The sequence below is a fragment of the Lipophrys pholis genome (assembly GCF_963383615.2).
Source record: "Lipophrys pholis genome assembly, chromosome: 2".
Lineage (NCBI taxonomy): Eukaryota > Metazoa > Chordata > Actinopteri > Blenniiformes > Blenniidae > Lipophrys > Lipophrys pholis.
The window spans coordinates 8,255,668-8,279,364 of record NC_137636.1 but is presented as its reverse complement, the minus strand read 5'-3'; the positions used below and the strand labels follow the sequence as shown (position 1 = coordinate 8,279,364).

The window sequence follows — 23,697 nt, the reverse complement described above, 5'->3', positions numbered from 1 at the left end:
TTTTCAAACATATATTCAATGTGTCTTGTTCACTCATTTAGAGCAATCTGTTTGTTTTTTTTAACAAAGCCAAGTAGTAAACCAGATCCTATTGAAATGATTGCTGCAATATATCCTATTTATACATTTGTTTTATCGCATTAGGTTATTTGTGTTGCTGCAACAGTGACAGTGTTTCCAGGTCCAAGTATACTCGGCTAACGAACCCAACAAAATGCATAGTGGCGTTTCGGGTTGACCATTTTTAATCGTGTCGTGTGAGAATATTGTAAAGATTAAAATAGGAAATCCCCCATAAAGCAGAGTTGGGGCTTTGATAGTGATCTACACCTCTGAACAACTTGTGTTTTTGGAGAATAACTGAAAACAAAGACACGGAAAAGCTGAGCGACGAATGAAACCGGAGTATTTACATTGAGATGAAATATTCTTGTATGAAATTAAGTATTGCTGAAGACCCCACAGTAGTGTAGTGGTTCACGCAAAGAATATCCACAATTTTAAACCAAGATTGCATGTTCTCCTTATGCATGCTTCAGTTCCCGCAAACTGAAAAATGTCATTTATTATCATTAAATTCTATCCAGTGTGCAACTCCAAATATTGAGTCAATAACTTCATGAAACAAGACTCGAGAAGAAAAAGTGAAAACTGATTTTATTGTAACTATACTGTACCTGATTTGAGCCGAACAATCTGCAAGGAGTGATGTTTAAAAAGAAAAGAGGTTTGGAACTCGATATCAGCATATCGACAAACAACCCTGAGGCAGCTCCTCAAAGCGAAAGGGAAAGCCTCAGGCTTCTGACATTCAAACGACTCGGAGCGTCTTTGGTTCATTCTCAGTAAGAAAAAAAACAAAAACGTCACATATTTACAAAGCATTAATAGCAAAAACACCAGTGCAATTTGAAAGCTCTTCAATCGGCGTTGTGCTTAAGCCTAACCGTATTTTCACAACGTATTAAAGTGCGTTCGTCCCCATAGTTCAGTGCATAGCTACATTATCGGATCCAAAAATCGGACGCCTGATTAGTTTTGAAACTAAGACAGCGTCACGCACTTTATAAGTCGATGAACAAGTGAGAAGATCAGATTTGAGAAACAAACTATCCCACTGTAAAAAAAAAAAAAAAAAAACATTTCTTTGTCAGATGTAATTATGTCGGAAGGCACGGTCAGTAGGATATACATTTAAATGCATATCCCAACAAAAATACTGATGTCTTTATTTAAACCACAGTGGTTTCTCTCAAACAGTAGCTTTCACTAATAAAATGCATGTCAGGCATGTGGCAGACAGTTATGAAGCGTCCGGCAGTGTGAACAAGAATTTGACGGTAAAACCACCTGAATATATAACAATCAACCAGAATAAGCTTTTTTTTTGTATTTTCAAATGACCTGCATGTCATAACGCTAGGAACTGATGTACTTTCCTGTTAAAAAAAAAAAAAAAAATAAAGATAAAAACAACCCAACAAACTCCTGGTAAAATAATGAATTCAAAATAGGCAACACATTTTGTTCGTGAATGCTTGACGCCGCCCATACACGGTTGCCATTTCAAACCGTTATGGCCAAATAGAGCACAATTGGTAAAGTTGCATATTTTTTCAAGTCTATAATCAAGGATTCCCATTCACCAGCTGGAATCAGTCAAAGCAATTACATTTGTTACAACACGATGCTCTTAAAAAAAAAAACCCAAAACAAACATTACCCCAAATGTAAGAAACTGAATCAGCAGATATTCACAAATCTCAAAACCGTATTTACAATTTTACACACGAGCCCAAATAATTTTGAGGGTCGAGTGAGATAAATAAATAATTTAAAAGAAGATCAGAATAAGACTGCACTCTCTCCAAATTTAAAGATCTCAAATTAACCCAAGACAGCCGAATGAACACTCCCCGAGACCGCTCACTCTGCTTCTGTTATTATACTGGTGTCCAGTTCATCGAAGGTCCTCTTGTAGCGGACAGTTGATGAGAAGTGGGACTTTTTCTTCTTGTAGACGACAAACGCGACGGCCAATAGCAGTCCGAGGAGGACCACGATGAAGAGACCCAGTGCCACTGGAGTTCCTGCAGACTCTGAAGAACAAAGAAGTCGGGTTGGCTTCAGTATTTAGAAAGAAACACGGTCGAACTTCTTAATTCTGCACGAATGTATACTGCAAATTTTAAGTTAATCCAAAAAATAAATATATAAAGAGAGATATTTGGGGTTTTTAAATAAAGAAGTCTACATCTGGACCTTTGATTTTAGACTTAAACATTCCCAAACACAGTTGATTACTCTCAATCCTGGACACATTCTGCCTACGAGAGTATTTTTGCAAAACTGCAAACCAAAAAAAAAAAAAAAAGTTACTTCACCAGACTGACTCAACACTGCCACTCAATGGACAATGTAGGCATGACCTAAGTTTCATATCGTGTACCTTTAACGCAAAACAGGTCTGGAGTGCCAGAGACAGCAAAATGTCTTGATCTGTTCATCATTTGCAAAAACCTCTAACGTGAATGTCATTTTAAAGACTAAAGTAGCCCATTGGTGGTGGTGGTGCCTCAATCTGTTGAATTCAGAACATCTTCACACATTAATGTGAATTAACCAATTCTATACACTTGTATTAAAAAAAAACAACAAAAAAAACAAAAAACACGTTATTTTAAGTAAAATAAGAACAAAACAATGCTTGTTTGTCATATGTGGGGTCTTAATATTCAGCTGACGGTATTATGCCGGCAGGATCTTGGGGCTTTTAGAGACAAGAGGAACACGATAAGCAGACATTTGACTGAGCAAGTCAACCGTCGGGTGCGAGTACTGAATGGCAACATAGTGATTATACCAAGGGGTGAGGACATTGTTGTTACCGGGTCATTTTAAGGCTTTAAAATGCTCAAATGCTTTGGCTGGCAGCAATGATGATATGTATGGGAGGCCGCATGCACCGGAGCACGAGATTAATGATAACTAGCAAGGTAAGAGACTGTGAATAGAAGCGTATCCAACTTCAAACATCTTATATTTGGACCAATATAGTATATAAAAAGATAATCTGAACAGTTTTCAGTTAAGCACATGTCAATATTTTTTGCTTGAGATTGAAAAACTCATTTAATCATCATGAAAAAGGTGCTAATCATTTGTTATTACAATATTCTTGTTAATTTATCTCTATATAAAGAATGTGTCCATAAAGAATGTTTGGATTTTCTAATTTTTTATATTGAGCTCGTGTTTACTTGGAAACTATACAGCCATTTAAAAAAAAAAAAAATCAAGACAAATACTGGTGATTCTGGCGAGATAGACTGGACAACACAAGAAGTCAAAGAAAATGTTCTGAAACTATCCATCCATAGCTCCGTCAGCCGTTTTAGGTCATTTTACTTCAATGCAGCGGTGATACTCACTTGTTCCAGTTTTACAAATGACACGACTGTTGCTCGACTTGCAGCCAACCAGATTCCACAGTCCTTCATCTCCGGCCGTCATGACGGCACAGCGGGGCTCCGCCGTTTTCCCAATGACCATGGGCTCGGGCTTCCAGTTAGAGTAGGTCAGATCCGACCCATCCTGCCAAGACACCGGCTTACCTGAGAGAACAAGATGACGGGCGGCGGGAAGGAAAAGGGTGAAAAGCTCAAACACAATAAGGACAAAATACCGATTTTTAACTTGGGTGTGAGTTAATATATATGTACATACCCTGAGTATCTAGATTAACTCCAAGCCACACTCTGCTGGTGATGAGGGGATCATCTGATATATACTTTGACAAGAAGTCATTCTCCTCTTTAGTTTTGATGGTCAGTAGTTCAGCATCTGTCAGCAGAGATAAGAAAAACAACTTAGCCACCATTTTTTCCCCCCCATAGTTTGAAAAACATTGATTAATCTTAAAACAATAACTCACCCATTACTTGACAGATGGTCTTGGCCTGCTCCATGCCGTAAACGCTGTAGTTGTACAATCTCATGTCAAAAGCGTAGCAGTGATCCTGATGCTGAACCCACTTGGACGCGCCGTTGTTCTGAGGGCATCGATTGTCTTCTGGAGCAGCTTGCTGTCTGGCTCCTAAATTTATAACACAGACAGAAGATTAATGATGATCAGTGTTACTCAAAAAGAAATTAAATCACAGGCAGATTCACACAAATTTCACTTCACATTAAGGGGGGGAAAAAAGTAATTTTAGTCAATTTATTACTGGAATTGCTACATAATATTAAAAGGGCCATGTTTCTGTATAGAATAGAGGTCTGCGTCTTACTTTGGGAAGAGGTGGTGATGGTGGTGGTGTAGCAGATGGCGCCATTTATCAAATTATTGCAGCCAGTCCTCACCCAGGCTCCAGAAGGGTTCAAAAAAACACAGCTGGCCTGCAGTTTGTTTGAGTTGGCGCTGTCAGCGATGGTAGCGTTGTAGTCAAATTTTGTTCCATCAGACCATTCATAGGTGGAGCCGCTGACCTGCATGGACAAGTTGGTGGGTGAATCAATTCCCCAATGGCAAGAAATTTTAACGCAACTCAATTATAATCCATTTTACAAGGTTGTTGCTTGGACTTTGATCGCTTACGTCCTGGTTGGAAAGGCCAATCCACAGCGAAAAGCCATCTGTTTTCGCAATGAGCTTCAGATGTGCATTGTGCTGGATGTCATGGACGCTGGCCAGATGACCTCCCCGTTGACCACACTCTGCCAAGGCTTGGTACCAACTCAACTTCCGAGTCACTACCTCATAATTCAAGCTGCCGTACTTTTGAAAATCCTTGGATGAGAGGTTGTACTCCGATTTAACGTCTTTGGAAAAAAAAAAAAAAAAAAAAAAAAAAAAACAGGAATAAAAACATTGTAATGAATATTTGTTCAATATTGGAGATCCTGTGACCTGTGATTACCAACCATTGTCCAGTTTGCAGGCCACAATCGTCTTTTGTTTGAAATCGGGGTATAAACGTTGGTCTGAGATGAGAATCCAGGAGCCGTCAGTGGTGAGAGCGGCCAAGAAAGGTCCATTGATATCCGGTCGGCCTTTGGCCCAGTTGGAGAACTGGACATTTGTACCATCATACCACTTGGTCTGGTTATCTGAAACAGGACAAACGTCACTATTAATCCCAAAACATAACACATAAAGTAACACTCAGCTACACACATCTTAAATTGTTTGCATGATAGAATGTCTCCGTCCTAGCAGAATGTGTCAAACAGATTCAATTAAAAAGAAGCTCAGCTCTGTCACTTGAGGGCAGAACAACACCCCCCCCCCCCCTAAAAATACACTCAGAACTGATGAAAGCTTAAAGAAAATACTAACCATTGGAATCTTTGAGAATTCCCAGCCATACAAACTGAACCAAAGATTGAAATGGTAAGAGCTGACTCTGGATGAACTTGTTTTCCTCTTCGTTTCGGATAGAAAGGATTTCTGCATTTTCATCTGGATAAAAATAAAACCACCATCGTTAGCAGAGCTGGTTCGATCCGGGAATCTTCACATTTTTTAACAGATGAAGACACGTCGCCCGTGTGGTGGAAGTCTTACGGAGGTCTTTGCACATGTTTGGAATCTGTCCTTGGTCGAACTTGTCCCATCTGGAGGCGATCATCTGGAAGGTGTAGCAGTTGTTTTTCCAGGGGATCCAGTTTGGGCCATTAATTTTATGGGGGCACCTCACTGCAACATCCTCAGGTTTGGTGATGATTTCCCCTGGAATAAATATTTAACATATTACGAAATGAAGCATATTAGGTCAGAAATACTTGATTAAATCCATAAAGATTTACATAAATGCTGTTGCTGTATCTATGGATATCTATCCTATAAATACACTAATAAAGGGAGGAAACACGACTCCATTTTGGTTTCCAAATTTCCTCCAAGACAAATTCAACATCCTGTGACCAAAAGACATTAAATAATAAGAGTTGAAATTATGAACCTGGTGCAGAATTTCAAACATCCGAGCTAAATATTTAGGCCCAGAAGCCTTTCCGGACTCCTAAATTGTTTTTGATCAAATCGTCCAGACACACACCAAGAGAAAATCTAATCTAATATTTACCACCAATCCCGTTTAGAGAATCGGTTGTTCCCGTTGATCGGTTTACAAATACGAGGGGCTGAAACGTGTTCTCTCTTCAAGATGTAGTGGGGGAGCTTGGCCATCCAAGAGAGACAAAGCAGAGCCAGACTTGGATGGGACCTGCTCACATCCAATTAGAGGGGAAAAACACCTTACTCACTGTCTGGTTTGTGGCAAATGGCTCCTCCGAGAGTCTCTTCACACTCTGTTGCCTTCCAAAACCCGTCCGTGTCGAGGTAAACACATGAACCTTTGGTAGCAGTAGAAGACCAGCGACTAAACACAGTGTGACTGTGGTCAGTCCAGCGGTAGTGGATCCCATCCTGAACGCAAAACCAAACGGGAGCTATCGGAATGACGGAAACAAAAGCGAAGGGAAACGGAAGCCGGTTGCTGGTGCACTCACGTCTTCGCTGAAGAGGCCAATCCACATGGGGGTTTGTGCACGGCTCACGTGCACGGTGAGAGTGGACTGCAGGAAGGTGTCGGCCACGCTGACCAGGTCCATGCTGTTGTTCCTGCACTGCTCCAAGGCCTCGAACCAGGTGAGGTTTTTGGCGAGCAGAAGGACGGTGTGGTTGTTGACGAGCAAAGGCTCTGTGCGTACACTGGGCTCCTCCACTTTATCTGAGAGGAGTACAAATGCCATGTTGCATTACTGTGTTCGGCACCAAAGCTTATGTCACAGGTCGAAATGAGTAAACTGAATATTGCAGCAAAAACAATGTGTGCTCAGACAGTTGAGTGTTTTAGAGGACTGACCTGCATAGTACTGGCAAAAGGCAGAATTCTGAGGCTGTGTGCAGGAGGAGTAGTCCCAGGTCCCCAGCATGCCAGAGGTAGGATTGTTGACCATATACACACAAAACTCCAAACTGTCTGGATCCCATTTCTAATGGGGGGGGGGGGGGGGGGGGGGGGGACGACACACAAATGGCACAGTTTGAAATCAAAAGCTTTAACAGCCCAATACTATCAATGAGTATCAGTGTTAAAACACCACAGCATTGAGCTCAAACCTGATTTTACATAGCTTCATGTACAGAGTGTGTACAATACCTACGAGAGCAGCTTATGTTGCCAGGGAAATGTGATGGTGGTGCTTAAGCTGTATTTATTGTTCATAGCTGATGGGAGATTTTCCTCTACATTTATTGCGTACAGTTAGAGAAATAACAGGCACTTTATAGTTCACTTTAGTTCAAATAGATGAATTTATTTGTCACATAGTGGCTTTACTCTCAGTCCCGAGGGCTTTCATTGCCGTGACTTTCACTTTGTTGCATTACGGGTATGATGACGCGTTTGGCAGGCCTTGCATGCAAAGAAAGCGTGGTACAGATTACGCACAACTGAGAAAGTAAAAGTCAACTAGACACATATAAAATTGGCAAGGGCCAAAAGATTAAATATGACCCTCAGTATTTATCTACATTCGATAACAATAATAATTGTAGATTAAACTTGAGCTACTAGTTTGGTTAAAGTTACATTAAGTGATCAAATTTGATTTAACAACTCAATACTAAATCCCATTATTTTTGACTTCACATACATTTCAATGTGGAATACACAAACATTCCAAACAGTTCAAGTCCACTGCAGATTAAAGACAGAACGGTCCGGCTACATACGTCTATCCAGCTCTACAATTCCATTCCCCAGTTTCTAATTTGTAGACTGAAAAAAAACTGACTTATCATTTCTGCAGAGGATAGGAAACTTACATTGACTTTTACAGCCTTGTGCATGCCGAGGAGCAGAGGGTTAAAATTGACAAAGTTGACAGGAGTGTTGTCTTCCCATTCAGGGTCGTTACGTTGCATCTTGAGACCGATCCAAACATTGTCCATAGTCCTCGTGGCCGGCAAGAGGGTGTTAATGAAGTCTGGCACACAAAACATATTCAGTGTTATTTTGCAGACTAAAAACAAGCCAAAAAAAAGAGGATTATTATAATAAGAAGAACAAAAAAAAGCCTTGTAACCTTGCTCCACTTGATCTGAGACCGAGAGCAGGCTTCCTCCCAGTGACAGGCAGTCCTCAGAGGCAAGCTTATATGTCACCGGTTTCAAGCTCGACAGTGAAACGTAGCACTGAAAAGTTAAGACACCATTATAATAACAGAAAATGAGTTTATATACAAGATAAAGAGGACTGAGCTCTCTGGCCTGATGTTATTCATCCATGTGCTTCATATGAATGTTGCCAATAACTTCTGTTCTTATGTTAAATGCAGATTGTAAATGTCTGAAGTTCACATATAAGGAGTTTTTCATGAATGTCTCATGTGGCCAGCTACTGTTGACAGGGGACAACCAACAGCCTGCAGTGCACATGTAACCCCAAACATTGATAAATGTTGGGTATTGGTAGGAGGATTACAAACCCATTTGATCCAGGTATCAATTGAAATGACTAAATTATAACCTAAATGAATGCATATTGATTAAAAGCGTAGACAGACATAGAGGATGTCATTGTCGTGGGATGAATGCTGATCAACGCTGCCCATCCCAGGTAGAGATCCTTTATTTTCAAAAAAGATACCCTTTAACTCTATTAACACAAAACTTTTAAAATCTATTGCTTTAAATGGATCTGGTTTAACACAAGTTAGCTGCATTTTTGTGTGTGACAGATCTGGAACATTTCAAAAAGTGTCGGACCTTGTTTCTGAAGGACAGGTTTTTGTCCCCACAGGGACGGCCGGCAGGCCGAGGCTCCAGCGGGTTTATCTCCACTGATGTAACGTTGTCTTTTTCACACACGAAGGGCAACCGCTGCTGGCAGGTCCGCTCATATTCTGCCAGTGAAAATGAAAACGTATGCATGTGACAAACCTGAAGCAAGCTTATTAATCTTAAATTAAAAAAAATGTAAAAGTTTCCGTGCTGTTGGAAAATAAGTGTGGTTGTCAGTATTTAACTTTTAGTGGGGAACATTTAGAATATTTTCAAAGAGAGGCCTTTTCAAATGTAACCTATTCATTATAAAATCCACTTTTTCAGTTTTAATTCCTTGAAAACTTTGTTTGTTATAAATTTGACAATAACAGAAAGACGTATTTAAAAAAATAAAAAAATGTATCCGCTCTCAAATGTTTCAATTAATAAAATCTCATGTCACTCTTAAAAAAATAAAAAAAATAAATGATTTCGACTTTGAAGTGTTTATGTTAATAAATGGTTATTTACTGCATAGAAATACACTCCGAAGTACATTAAAGCAGCAAAGAGAACAAAAAACAGTTCGATTCCATCTTGTCAATAAAATATCTTAGGACAAATTTCATTTTCTGTTCAAAATGCAAAAAAAGTTAAAACATTTTTTTAATAAATTCCCCCCTGAGATAAATGAATATATATATTTAAAAGCAGTGGTAGAGACATTGACTTGCCTGGAATAAGATTTTCTGCGCTGATGAAAGTGCATCTCCCGAGGAAATGGGAATTATAAAAGTACATCTGGGTGCTCCTAGAAGACACATCGTTTCAATCAACATCTGCTTCATGTTTCACCACACGTTCAGTGAAAGTGTAGAAAAGCGTGTTCCGATTGCTTACGTCATGGGGATGACTCGTCCGGGCCGTTCGATATTGACCCACCACTTCTGACTTTGTGAACCTTGCAGCTGTTCAAGACATGCAGGCAAGAATTAAAAACCCATTCCGAACTGTAAGCTGGAGAATATGATTTCACTAATATGAAAAAGGTATTGCCAAGAATAGTTACAAAGAAATAATTTAGCAAAATGCTTTTTTTGACACACTTCCATCTTTGTCTGGTCAAAATGTATAAACAAAAAATTCCCCACGTCTTTTTCGCAGTTTTTCGACAGGCTGGCATCACTCACACTTTTCAGGTACTGGTTGATGCGTCCTGCAGCAGCGTAACTAAGTGGAGCAGCCAGTTTGCTGTCAGCGGCTTTGCAAAACAGCTTTGCTTCCTCAAAAGTCAGCTTCGGCTCATCCACAAACCAAAACTCCGCTCCATCTACAAAGATGGACGTCTCGTGGTGTCCGCCTAGAAAGAAAAAAAAACAACTAAAAGTTATAATAATATACAGAGATGAAGTACACACTGTGATTAAACAAACATAAAGTGGCCATTCAAAGCTGCTGTCAGCAGAGCGTGAGAAGACGCGATTACCTGGATTGTACCACTCTGGGGTTTTTGGTGTCTTTCCTGTGAACGCATCAACAAATACAGAATCAGGATACAAGCGAGAAATTCCTGTTGCTCTTCTCTCCAACCGAGATCACAGTTGTGATCTTACCTCGGGGGATTTGGCAGACCCACTCCAGCTGGGTGTCGCAGCTGAACGGCGTGGCGTAGAACGGCATGGGCGGTATATCGTGGATCAGATACACAAAAAGGTGCTTCAAGGTGCTCCTCATGGACTAGTGAGCACAGAAAAGTCGTGCGTTATTGTCATCATCATTCAGGAAAAAATAAAGAAATTAAAAAAAAATCTCAATGACCACAAAAGTTTAAATGAAAAAACTGAATTAACTAATTGTCATTATTTTATTTTTCACTTCCAAATTGATATATGGCTAAATAAAAGTTTAAAACATGACTTGAGATAGAAATGTGGTGTTTCTTGGGTTTTTTTTTTTTTTTTATAAAAAGGAAGCATCAGCGACAAATCTCCCCAGCCCACCTTGAATGCAGTGCAGTCCCGACTGTGTTCATCGTCTTCAAGGAAACTTTGATGCAGGACGTCCATAGACACCTTGTTGTAGAAACCATAAGCATGATACAGTGGAGCAAGTCTTTCAAGGACAAACGTCAAACAACGGCCGGCTTGTGGCGCAGAGTCACACACGAGCCGCATCGCTGCTACACAGAACGTTATGATGAATCGGGGGAAATGTTTGAGGTGGAACTCACTGGCCGAGAATCACTCCACTCCCACGATCGCAGGGCTGGATTCCTCCTGTTCAGCCCAACCCAGACGAACCGATTGTCACTGCAATGAGAAGAGAAACAGTCACAACCACCGTCCCAATGGTCAATGATTCACATATTATATTAGTCAGTAGACGGCATGTTTTTTTTTTTTTTTAAGGCTTGACTAAAGTGCTAAATGTTTATCCGACAGGATTTCACAAGGAGCTGACAAATCACAAATGCAGATGGGAGAAACAAACAATGATGACGTGTGGATACCTGACGGTTTCCCTCACGATGCTGTGCAGAGCCCTCATCTCCAGAACGTTGGTGAAGCTGGTCAGGTCGGCTCCCAGGGCCTGACAGAATCTCCTGGATTCCTCCCAGGTACGTTTCCTCGTCAATCTTTCCTTATGAAACACCTGAAGAAGTGACCAGAACAACAGCTATTAAAAAAAAAAGGAAAAAAAGAAAAAAAGAAAAAGAGCCACAATAATCGACTAACAAACTCTAACAAGCAATAAAAAGACAATTCAGCTGTAAAAGAAAAGAAATCGACTGTTCATGACAAAGCAATTGGGAGTCGAGACACATTTAGTAGTGCGTCTGGCTCAAGTACAAGCTAATTAATTATTAATCCATATATATAATCCCTATAGTTGACACACATGCTAATGTTTAAATGGCTCCTATTGAAATGAAACCTCATTGAAATGCCAATATCTTACAAATAATTGACAGAAACTAAAATATTTCAAACCCTTTTTACTGTTCTTATAATTTTAGCTCATACGTTATCAAAATCAAACAAAGCATCTCAAAATAATTAAAATATTTCATAGAACAAGAGTTTTGTTTGTTCTTAAACTCAAGTTACAGGCTTCAATAGTAATTGATTCATGGCCTCAACAGATTCTAAACGTTTCAGTTCTCTTTGAAATAATACGAGCGCCTACCTTGTAGCAGTATTTGACGTTTGGTCTGGACACCCATCCATCCGGACAGCTGGCGTTAACGTCCGGCTCTGGATCTGGCAGCGGAAGTGGAACGAGGTCGTTCCTACAGATGGTACCAGCCTTGAAAACCGTACAGTTCTTCACTTCCCACTGGCCCAGAGGTTTGGCAGTGGAAATCACCGCACAGCTTCCATCCCGCTCTGAAACGCACACGGAACGCAACGAGATGATTACTCATGTCAAACATACGTCAAGACCATACTTCATTCAAGAATGTTTTACTATAACCAAACCATCCATTCATCTGTACTGCTACAGCAACAATATCAAACTACATGAAATAAAAAAAATGTCAACTTAAACATAAAATCAAGAACCTTAATATCATAATATACACACATAGTGTTTGATAACTTGCGTTCGTTGTAGGTTCAAAGTCATTCATACTCATGCTGTTGCAGTAATTTATTTACATTCACTAATAAAACTCAGGGTTTGGAGGAGTTATTTCTGTATATTTATTCTGCATGCATGAGTAAACCTAGGGACTGATGAGAAAAGTTAAGGTTTAAAACCAGAAAGTACTTTGTCCTTAGAATATTGGAGCATTTTTCTTATTTTCTGGCCCATGCTTGTGAATTTGAAGGTTCTAAAGGGGAAACAGTTTCATTCAAACAATTAATTTGTTACATATAATTTCCTTTAATCTGTAGATACATTTTTTTTTTTAAACTTAAAACTTTGAGCAATTTTTTGACCTCCACCAACAAGCAATATGTAATAATCTGCAAAGACAATAACCCTTTTATTTCATATTTATGGCTTTAGAATGATCAAATATGATGCGAGTGTTTCTTCCCCTTTTTCCAAAGAGAACTTTCAATATCGGGCAGTTATTCAATATTACTGTGTTTTTGATGGTGCCGAGAAGCTCCTGTTACAAATGTGTGAAGCTCTGGGGAATCTAGTCTGTGACTGAATGGCTGTTCTGAGGACGCCCAGGAGCCACTAGTGCTTTTTAGAGCTCTAATCTTTTGCTTTTTGTTGGCTTTATTTACATTTTCTGGATATTTTACAGGTCTCTGAGTGATGGTATGAAAAGTAGGCATGACAAATCCTGTCAGCGGTGACAGAATAGGAATAGAAGAGCGCTGCAAGTGTCTATGAACGCTCGGTCAGTGTCATGCATATGAAATAGATGGCAGGATTAAATCATGCACAAATATGTATAAAGAAAGTCTTTAAAAAAGGATCAAAATAGCACTGTGAGTGATTATGAACCTCTACATGTCATTGAGTGCAGCAATAACCATAAGTATTTCTACTAACCTGGTTCAGAAACGCCCCAGTTGGTGTACGTCGCCACGTCCTGGCGCCCATCCTTGCTCACCCACTGGTATTCGCCCGTGTCATTGACGTCCTGAAGCCCAATCCAGAAATAATGACGATCCCGGTTGATGTACTCCGCCAGTAGCCGGTTGATGAAAGCCTGTTCAAACCTGCGCAGATCAGCCGAATATGAGTAAATGTTTTAAGATTAAATAAAAAAAAAAGAGTGTGTTGGTTTCGGAGTTCTTCCAGTCAGCCACTCACCTGTTGCGAATAGTGACGTTACAACGGTCTTTGAAGGCCACACGTGTGGTGTTCACTTTATAACAGGAGTTTCCGTGTCTCCTCCAACCCTGGACAATCCACAACCGTTACCATCAACTTACAAGCAAACGTGGCCAAAATAATTCATTTTCATTCGAGTTACGACACATATCAGCACTCTGCAGAGCGACCGTCACCGTCACATAGTGCATTACTTTCCAACGTCACAATAAAACTTGTGACTATGTGGGTGTTTTTACACAGGTTTGATTTCAACAACTGTTGTCAAAACGTCTGCTTGACCTAGTTACGTTTCACCAAGGACTCATGTCTGTGTCGTTCACTCCAAGACGGCTCCTGATGTCTAGTTTCAGATATCATTGCCAACACGAATGTCATAAAGAAGAAGTGAAGAGGTTCAGATAGAACGAGTACAAGTACGCAAGCATTGTAGTCGTGACCCAATTTTTCATTATGCAAAACACTGCAGTCTTCTCTCCGACAATTGGGACAATACTTACATCCTCAAAGTTACATCCGGGTGTTGAGGTTGATTTCTGAACCGTTCCTTTCTTCTGACACATGAAGGGAAGTCTCTGACCGCAATCCCCCAATCGCCAAGCATGAGACTGCAGAGCACAGGCAGGTTTGAATTCACAGGCCTCAAGTGAGGAAGGACAGCCTCGTCTGCAAATAAACACGCAAAAGAAAATAAAGAATACAAAGACTGACGTGTCCCACGAACCTCTCCGGAGTAGAAAACACAGCTGGTATACTGCTCAGGCTGCAGTGGTTGGTTTTGGTCCCAGAAAGTGAAAGTGACAGGTGATTGGTCGCCCCATTTAAAGATGGTGGGATTCGTACCGGCACCTATCATCCCAATCCACACGTCCAACAAATTTCCACCTGATGACACAAAAATGAAAAATGGACTTCACTTATACACTGCCAGAAATATATACTGACAAATACAGCAATTTAGCCAAGTGAAGCCTATGAAGATGTCCTGAATGAGTTTGAAAAGAAAAGCTTTACCTCCATGGAATTTGGCGCTGAGCATCTCTTTGCTGTCAACCGAGTGAAAACTGGCTAAAACTGCCCCTCCCTCTGAGGTGAGGCAGTGCTCCTGAGCATCCATATACATTTGGGGCTTGTCCTTCACCAACTTGTAACACCAGCTATTCCATGGGACCCAACCTTCTGCACACACCGTTTCGTTATATACCAACGACTCTAGAAAGCAAGGAGACATGGGTGGTGAGTAGAGGCCAGGTTGTGCATATGCGAGACAAAATCATACATGTGAAATGAAGATCATGATGCAAATGAGCCAAACTAAATTCGATCTGCATTGAGCTGGAGCTTTGCTCTGCATCAGCACAGCCAGGCAGAGCCACAACGAGACCGGCTGCCTTATCTAAAGTTGAATCAGAAAGCAAACACAGAGCACAATGGGAGCAGCAGACCGACCTGTTGCAGCTGCGTCGGAGGCGTTGACACGCTTCTTGCAGATGTACGGTAGGCCCTTGTTGCACGGATGAGATTCATAGTTCATATTTGAGTTCAGGGCTCCACAGTCTGACTCAATAATGGCGGAGGAGGGTGGCATTCCTGTCAAATACATTGCCCACATACAAACAAATGTCAACAACAAAAAAAAAAAAAAAACTCATCTTTCAAGGTTTGCCTTTTTTGCTTGATAGGAAGGGGAAGTGAAAGAGAAGAGATATTTCACGCCGCAATGGCAGCGCGGCGTAATTGTGTCAGTAGCAACACTCCCATAACAACCACAAAGAGCTCATATCAGTAGAAAACCAGCCAGCTGCAGTATCCTTGACATTCACACCAACACCTTCCCTTGGAGAAGAAAACATGACACAATAGCAAGCAGGCTTCATAAAGCCTTCCTTTCAGTATTGTTAATGGCTCATTCAGGCGCACTGACAATCCCAATGCCACAGCAAGTCCAATAACGGGGCACAATGAGCTTCTTTACAACAGCAGCCGCATTGTTTCTCAGACTGACACCAACTCTTGGTCTGACAGAGGGGCAAGTATGAGCCAGCAGATCCCAGCAGGACGCAGGGCTTTTTGTGCTGGGAGGAGCAGGTGCTTTGAGTACAATACCAGATCACTCTGCTTGTGCAGAAAAGCAAAGCCTATAAAGCACTTTGGAATGTACATACAGCTGAAAAGATGTGCTTCGACACTTTAAGTTCGACATGTAATTGCACGGGCTTAAATTTATCTCGCAACATAAGAGATCACTAATAGAAAACAAATGCGTCATCATCACCTCTTTCCCAGCGTATCATGGACAGAGGGGAGCCGTCTGACCACTGCCAGCCCTGAGAAGTGTCGAGTTGATGAAGGCCGATCCACATCCTGCTCGGCATCCTCCGAAGGCCGCCCAGCCCTGCATAATGCACCGTCACCACAGGGTAGGGAGATTTACTCGAGAGTGGAAATGATTTGTTTGAACACAAAACCATACGAGACAAGGATTTGCAATAAATTTCTTTGAAACACGAGGCGGGAGAAAGAAGACTTGGAACCCCAGCGGACCATAAAGCTGTCAAGCAAACAGTCCGTCAGGTGCAACAGAGAACGATTTAAGGGCGGCGACTGCCGTCGGTGACATTCAAAGTCGGTTCACATTTTAAAGCCACAAATTGTGAGTCAGCGAGCCTCACGACGGAGAACTGCTGCTGAACAAAAACTGAGTGGCCACAGAACCGCAAGGCACTGTGACAGACGTCACGAGATAAAAGCCAGAATCATGAACTGCAAAAGTTCTGGTGCAAAGAGATCTCTCACTCTCTCTCTTTTTTTTTTTTTTTTTTTAAAAACCCCAAAAAAACTAATGCATCTTTGTTTATCCTTTAAATGTTGCCTCTGGACGTAGTTTAAAAGTTATTAAGAGAAAAAAAAATAAAAAAAAAAATAAATAAAAGAGTCTTCACAGAACTGGATTCGTGTGACGAAAAAGAAAAAAAATTATTGAGTTCATATGATTAAAAATAACCTTATGTGAACATTTATCAACAGTGACAATACATTTGATTTATTTTGTGTGCTTCCTGAATCAAAACATAGCCGATGTTTCTGGTTCTATTCACATAGAGTAAAACACTTTTGAAAGTGTGGGCCAGATTAAATGTGAAGCGAAAACAACACAGTGGCGTATACGGCCGCAACAAGCTTCTGCATTTTTGTAAACATCATGACCAACTCAGTTCTTAGTATCTCTGAAGACACTGGAAGAACTGCAAAACCTCAGTTTTCATTAGAAACTGTAGTGCACGCCTACCACTCTTGCAATTTTTCATCTGAAATTAATACTGAACGTCTGATTTATGGTTGAGCGGATATAAAAAATAAAATACTTGGTCGTCTTAGATCACGTCACGTGTTTAAAAGGTTATTTGTATTTTTCTTGCTTACGTTTATTCAACCGCCATATATGTTAACACAGGTGATCGAGTGGAGGCTTCTCACCATTTCATATAGTAGCGCCGACTGGATCTGAACATCTCAGCTTCTATGAGTTAAGCAGCCGCCATGAGGAAGTGTAAAAACCAGCCAAGATATGTTGTGGATGTAGAAAGTACAGAAGGTATCCATACTAGCTTTTTGAAAAACTGTCTGCATCATCGATTTCACAGATATGAAGGAGTATTAGTGTAAATATCTTAGCAGAAGAATCTGTACAAAATCCACTGACTTAAACTGCTTCTACTCCCATCAGTTTTAGTGGTTTTCTTTCCATGTTCAATCCACAAATGTAGAAAGAAATGCTTGTGTGAGTTGTGGAGGACAAATACGTTTGGATTTGTTTAAGAGTGAGGATGCGCTTAATGGAATTTTATTAAAAAGAAATTGATAAAATAAGAATCAAATATATTTTAAGCCATTATCTATATTCTAAAAATCGCATTTCTAAGTTTTACAGCCAAGCCTGATAATTGAATGTAACCCAATGAGAAGTTCTGTTCGGCGTGATGACATAATGGGTGGATGAGCCGTCGTTCTAGCAGGGACGAGACTCACATGTCGAGGAGTTGAGCTTGTCGGCTTCAGACAAACTGAGCAGGTCGCCTCCCTGGTTGCGACACGACTCCAGAGCTCGGTGCCAGGGCACGGCAGCGTTTGGGACAAACTCGTAGCAGAAGTTCCCCTCCGGACCAGAGAACAGAGTGTGGCAACCATTCTCTGTCGAGTCAAAGAAAGGTTTTATTGTTTCCAGAAATGCTTGGATTCACAGAGCCAATTTCAAAATCTGACGTCCCAATAACTCTTAGAAAGACAAAGCATCTTGTACACTTGTCATGATAAACAGACATTTGACACCCAATAATGTTATGACTTGCGGTCTCCTAAAATTTAACAAAAAGCAAAGTCAAAATTTGACCTTCTTATCAAGACAAAATAACTTTTTAAAAAAAGGACGACTGAGGTGAAGCTTCTGGTACAATGTGAGCAACATGCCAGTTTTCAGGCAGTGTCCCTTCCGTCCGTCTAGGTCGAAGTCGGAGGAGGTGGCGCACCACGACAGTCCGGGGAAGTCTGCGTCAGGGAGGCACGCGTGATGCCAGCTGCTGTTGTATTTGAAAGGGAAGTCGCAGGGCATGCCAGCAGAGTTCCCATTCATGGTGTAAACGACTGCACAGAGGGGAAATAGGTGAAATCATAAACATGTCACAACAACCCGCATCCTGTCACAAACAAAACAAAAATAGTTAGTGAAGTGAGATCCCATGTCTGCAATAACTTTGACTCACGGAGTGAAGTTTTCTACATGGATATCCTAAACTTATAACAGATTCTGTAAATAAACAGGAATAACGGTGCACAAGAAGAGTTCAAGAGAACCAATAAGTTGTTATCAAGTAACGGCAGATGAAACAAAGTGGCCTGTGATTTTCCATTTAGTCACACATTGTCGCAGAGCTTCAGTTCAGATAAGCTTCAGAAGGCAGCATGTGACTGCATTTACAGTTTTAGTGTCGGTTTTACAACTGTGACTATGAATTCAGGGCACAAACTTCCTCTTAGAACGTATTGAGTTAGGAGTCGTTAAAACTGACCTTCATTTTTCACTTCTTTGTAAAATATGTTGTTGAAAATAAGTAAACAATTGAAATTACGAAGGAAAACATTGATAAAGCTCGATCTGAGACGTTTTAAAATGCAAAACGCGATTTAGAGAGTATTTTATGTTTGTGCCAGGTCTGTCATATGGTGAGCAGTTTCAAGGAAACAAAAGTGAAAGTAAGCATTAATGGTTCTTCCCACTTTGGGGGTGTGGGCGAATATGGCTGGTGTTTTAGGGGAATTCTGTGCCGCCAGTTTATAGTTGTAGAGAATACTCATCCTGAAACTAACCTCTGACATTCTGTGTTTATTATACTACATGAGTGACCTAAAACCGGGAGGAATGACGACAATCAACTGGCCGGGCTGTTGTGTAAAGATTTACCAGAACCGGTTTGTTGATGTGACAGACAAGCCAGTGGTGACAAAAGGTGAACCGAGTAGAAGCAGGAAAGTACCGTGGCTTCATTGTTCAGTGAAGCCACGGTCCAAATTCAATTGCTACATTCTGTACAAACTGAATCCAACTGTGATTTCATGATGTTGCACTCATGCTTATATCACTGTGATCTCATCCGTTTGACTGATTTATATTTTAGTTTGATTGATGGCAACAGAATTACAACCCGGAAATGCTGTGAAATTACATCATTTACAAACGTACACATATCTACATTCAAAATGTACATAATGTAATATCAACTTAGCAGTTTCCAATCATAATTCTGTCTTTTTACAAACAAAATTAAATGAAAACGCTTTTGAAAATGGCAGGAAGGGGCTGGTGGGCGGGTGGGGGGGGGGGGTGACGCCACACTTACCGCGATATGGCCTCTGGCAGATGTTTTCCTGGGATCCTCCTCTTACCCAAGTGTCATTAGCAAGCGGTCTGACGACCACTTGGCCCTCCCTGGCCGCCAGGAACATCTGATAAGCCGTGTAAACACTTTGGTCCTGGCAGAGCCACAGCACCAGGAGGTTGGACTCGCAGTCCGCCAGAAACAACGTCTTGGAGTAGACGTTCATCATCAGGCAGAGCGACGTTTCCACGTTATACAGCCGGGACCTCGAACCCCATTTCCACAGCTGTGGCCTGCTGGCTGAGTCACAGGCAGCGAGGGTGACGTTTGATGAGGCCCTGGCACCCAGGCACATTCCTGAGTTTGAGTGCTGAATGGTGAACGCATCCTCGTCTGGAGCAGAGAGGGAAGACACCGCAGCTTAACCAACTTAACAAATCTGACGGAACTTTTCAGACTCATTCAACATTAAATGTGGACAGTGTCATAGTGTGGTGAAGCCGAGTTAACACAAGGTGAAGTTTACCATTAAAAAGGCTGGAATGAACAGTACAGCTTCAAAAACTGTGGGACGAAAGCACCTGTTGACATTTTGGCTCCCACTCTGAGCGGCCGACCTCCCCTCCCTTTCACGATAAGATATATATTTGTATTGCGAAGTTCTCCGATTGAAATTTCCAAAAATAAGTTTGTTTCTTTACTTTGAAAGGCCACAGACCAAACAGTTGGTTACATACTTGTGGTTGAGACAAAACATGGAAAAAAGGTAGTTCAAGGCTTGTAAAAGCACCTTGAAGGGTCTCTTTTCTGACTGGTACAATATAAATGGAGTAGAATTGCTTTTCAGAACATTATGTTGAGTTTTTTTCACATTTTTGCAGGGGAAATAGAAAATACAAACAAAAAATAGGGGAAATTTGCTTTTATCAATAACACATTTTTTGAGAACTAAGTACTGCCTGCAGGGGTTTACCAAGTCGAAATGGAACAAAATATCACGATATAAACTGTTTGAATCCTGATTGCCTTTGACAAAATTGGTCCCAAGCTGGCTGGTTGTATTGGTTGGTTCAATTCAAAGATACAGTATTAAGAAACTTTAGAGATCCTGAAGTCTTGCCGCGAATTTTATACGCACATGCTTGTTTTCTACCTCAGAAATATTCCAAAACTAAGATCTCTTGTGTCACATGTTGAACTGGAAATCGATATATACGCCTCCGATTCATCACGACTGGATTACTGCAGTTCTCTTTTGAAACAAAACATCCCTTGATGGTCTCCTGCAGCCAGGCTGTCAGATTATTACAGGCCTGGCCTCTTTACATTGATTTTCCCATTAGCTATATCATCCTGTCCTGATCTCTGTGTACACACTTGAAGTAGTCCAATTGGGTCTACTAGTTATTCACCACGTCTGGCTCATAATTCGAGGCGATTGTACCATCGAGTTGCCCGCAGTGCTTCAAAACATAGCCATCTTAAATTTAGTGTATTTATAATATACTTCACACTTGTGTTTGATGGTTCATGTTTAATCCTGTGAAGCATTCTGTAAGTCATACAAACTAATAAAAAATACGTGGTGGTGTAGTGTTGTCTCGTGGTGCCAACAGTTTAGGTTGTGGTTGGGCCCAGGAAGCCTCTCCATCAATAGTTTGCATGTTCTCCCTGTGTACATGTGGAATATGAAGTTAGTTGGTGACTGTAAATGGTGTGTGACTTTATTTACACTGCCTTTGCCCATTATTGGACCCGAAGCTCGACCAAATCATACAGAACATGAATAAATGACTATTCTAATCTCGTGCGGGAAGCGCATTGCCAATGCCGAGCGACTGATCAAACTAAAGTTCAGGCAGATGAAAATAAATATTTCCAAATGGACAGAGGGTTGAGAAAAGTCAGAATGTGGATAAACTACACTTCAGATCATAGTGGACACCACATGCGTCCTCGACTAGAAAACCAGACCGTGTTTGAACAGGAGCAGAGATGTTTTCTGGCTGCGCGCAGACCAAAGCATGAGTGTGCAACTTGTCGGACCTGCCACACTGCGCCGAGGCAATGGACGCACTAGAGAATGAGAGTGATTTTAAAACTCGATCAAAAGAAGCACAGTTATTATCTGCCTCCAGTTGTTGTGGTCGAGCAGGTTTGTAACCGTTTAGCTGCCTCACGGCGCGGCCGCGCTCCTCCGTGGCAAAGTTTGGATCCAACAGAAAGAAAACAGCAACGCACGCAGTCGAAAAGTGACGCAGATATACAAAAATAATTTAAAAAGTAAAATGCGATGCGGTTTTTACTCACCCAAGCCTTCTGCGTTAGCCGGTGAACAAGTTCCCCAGTGGACAGTTGTTCCCAACACAACCCACAAACAAAGGCAAAGTGTCGCGCTGCGTAATCTCAGCATGATCACGGCGCAGCGCGTTCGGGGAGCAGGGGGGGACTCGAAAAAGTGAACGGCCAGCCTCAGTTACAGAGCGACTGTAGGCCAGCGGACACCTCGACTTCAAAACGAAAGTGATCAGCAAGGCGAACAGCAGCTCAGCTGTCAGCTGCGTTTATCCGGAGGTCCCGCTCCGACCGACGCGGACTGTGCGTAAAGCTCAAGTCAACATCCGCCTTAAATACGGAGCAGAGAGCTGTAGTGTGGACGAGTGCAAAACTCAAAACAAACAACATGGCAAGACTAAAGTAGAGCTACAAAAATAAAAACCCCAATACCTCTAAAATCTGTTAAACATATCAAATGCATTTACAATTTCCATTGACATGTCCAAAATATGATCAGTGCAGTGGATTACAACATTAAGTTGGTTTTTAAACTCTGAACTGCAAGAAAGAAAGAAAAAGGTCCATTGTGGATAAAAATCCCCCCCCCCCAAAATTTTCTTTTAAAGATCAACATCCAACAAAACTGAAAATGAGACACTAGTAATTATATTGCATTTTAAAACTATAACCCATTAAACACCAGAGCGAAATGAAATAAAGTTACATGAGGTTTATATATGAAATCCTGAAAATGTATGAAATCCAGAACAGAGACGTTGACTTACAACCTAAACATAAATACAACTTGAAATGTATGTGGTATTGACAGGTCTCAGTGTGAGCCACTGAGACCTGTGGCTGACAACCTGACAATGAGCCAAAAACAAAAGAGAAGACTAAACATAACGACTTAAAAGAAGAGACACAGGGTCAAGATGTGACAGGGTTTTTTTTTACCTCATCAAACAACATCTCACTCAAATAAAAATATGAAACTTAAATCCCTGTGGAAAATTAATAATTCCTGAAATGTGGCATTACAATGTTGATATCGAATAATATTAAAATGTCTGGGTCTCGTTTATGATTGAACATGTGCTTCTTTCTATTTGGAGAGCTCCCGTGCAGGCAGTCTGGCCAGAAACATAAGCAGTGCTTTCATTTTGAAGGAGCAATGGTTCCTCTTCCTGGTGTCTCTCTGTAACTTGACTGTTTGGTGTCCTCCCTTCCCAGAAATCTGTTCCAGTCACCCACTTCGCACTCACTCGGTAGTTTCCGTGAACTAAAACGCACGCGTCAAGTTTGAAATCAACAAACTGTAGCAGAAATTCCCCCCAAAACAGAAAAATCACACGATTTCTGTTATGTTGTTTTTATTTTCCTCACACGAAGCAGCTGTTCTGATGTTGTTGTTTTTTTTATTTGTAAACATTGCAGCTGTCATGAATTATTAATGCATCCACATCCTGATGTCAGATATTGACAGTGCAGCTGCACTGAGCTCAAATCTTTATGAAGGAACGCCTAATGGCCTGCGCTATGTTTCTGTCGAGATCAATAAAACATTAGGTGATTATTTTATGATCTCTCTCTCTCTCTCACACACACACAGGCCTGTTTTGTTCGAGCTGGGAAAATGTTTGTCCTTGACCCATTGATGCAAGTCGTCAACCAGATTATTCATAGTGACAAGATAAGAGTTCAAAGGACAACCTGCCCTTGTAGGAGATATTGTATTTTATCTGATGATAAAAGGAATGACCCAATTGGTTACTGTCGTATTCCGGGGTAATAGTTGCTTTTGAGCTGCTAAACTTTGGTTTCAGATACAACAACAACATCCATTCATCTTCTGTTCCGCGTGTCCAGAAAGGCCGCGGCCGGTGTTTGAACCCCCAATATTCTCGATGTGAGGCGAGGGCGCTAACCACTGCGCCGCCTTCGGATACAACAAACAACTCAGACCAGAAC

The 23,697-nt window shown here is 41.1% G+C and overlaps 1 protein-coding gene across 1 annotated transcript; it reads right to left on the bottom strand.

Annotated features, from left to right (window-relative positions):
* Positions 1 to 640: 640 nt before the first annotated feature.
* ly75 (lymphocyte antigen 75) lies at positions 641 to 22,053 on the bottom strand. Its single transcript, XM_080458367.1, has 35 exons — positions 21,760 to 22,053; positions 19,471 to 19,842; positions 18,044 to 18,217; positions 17,606 to 17,767; positions 15,852 to 15,971; positions 15,026 to 15,166; positions 14,591 to 14,788; positions 14,301 to 14,461; positions 14,077 to 14,184; positions 13,556 to 13,644; positions 13,292 to 13,461; positions 11,963 to 12,162; positions 11,286 to 11,428; positions 11,007 to 11,085; positions 10,777 to 10,848; positions 10,390 to 10,513; positions 10,263 to 10,298; positions 9,967 to 10,136; positions 9,677 to 9,744; positions 9,511 to 9,587; positions 8,780 to 8,916; positions 8,098 to 8,206; positions 7,838 to 7,998; positions 6,873 to 7,002; positions 6,517 to 6,737; positions 6,271 to 6,433; positions 5,570 to 5,734; positions 5,342 to 5,464; positions 4,927 to 5,112; positions 4,601 to 4,824; positions 4,293 to 4,491; positions 3,935 to 4,096; positions 3,727 to 3,843; positions 3,432 to 3,614; positions 641 to 2,099 (listed from the first exon to the last, which is right to left on the bottom strand). Exons 1-35 carry the CDS (start codon positions 21,860 to 21,862, stop codon positions 1,927 to 1,929), a joined length of 5,220 nt encoding a protein of 1,739 aa, XP_080314493.1. The 5' UTR covers positions 21,863 to 22,053; the 3' UTR covers positions 641 to 1,926.
* Between the last annotated feature and the right edge of the window lie 1,644 nt (positions 22,054 to 23,697).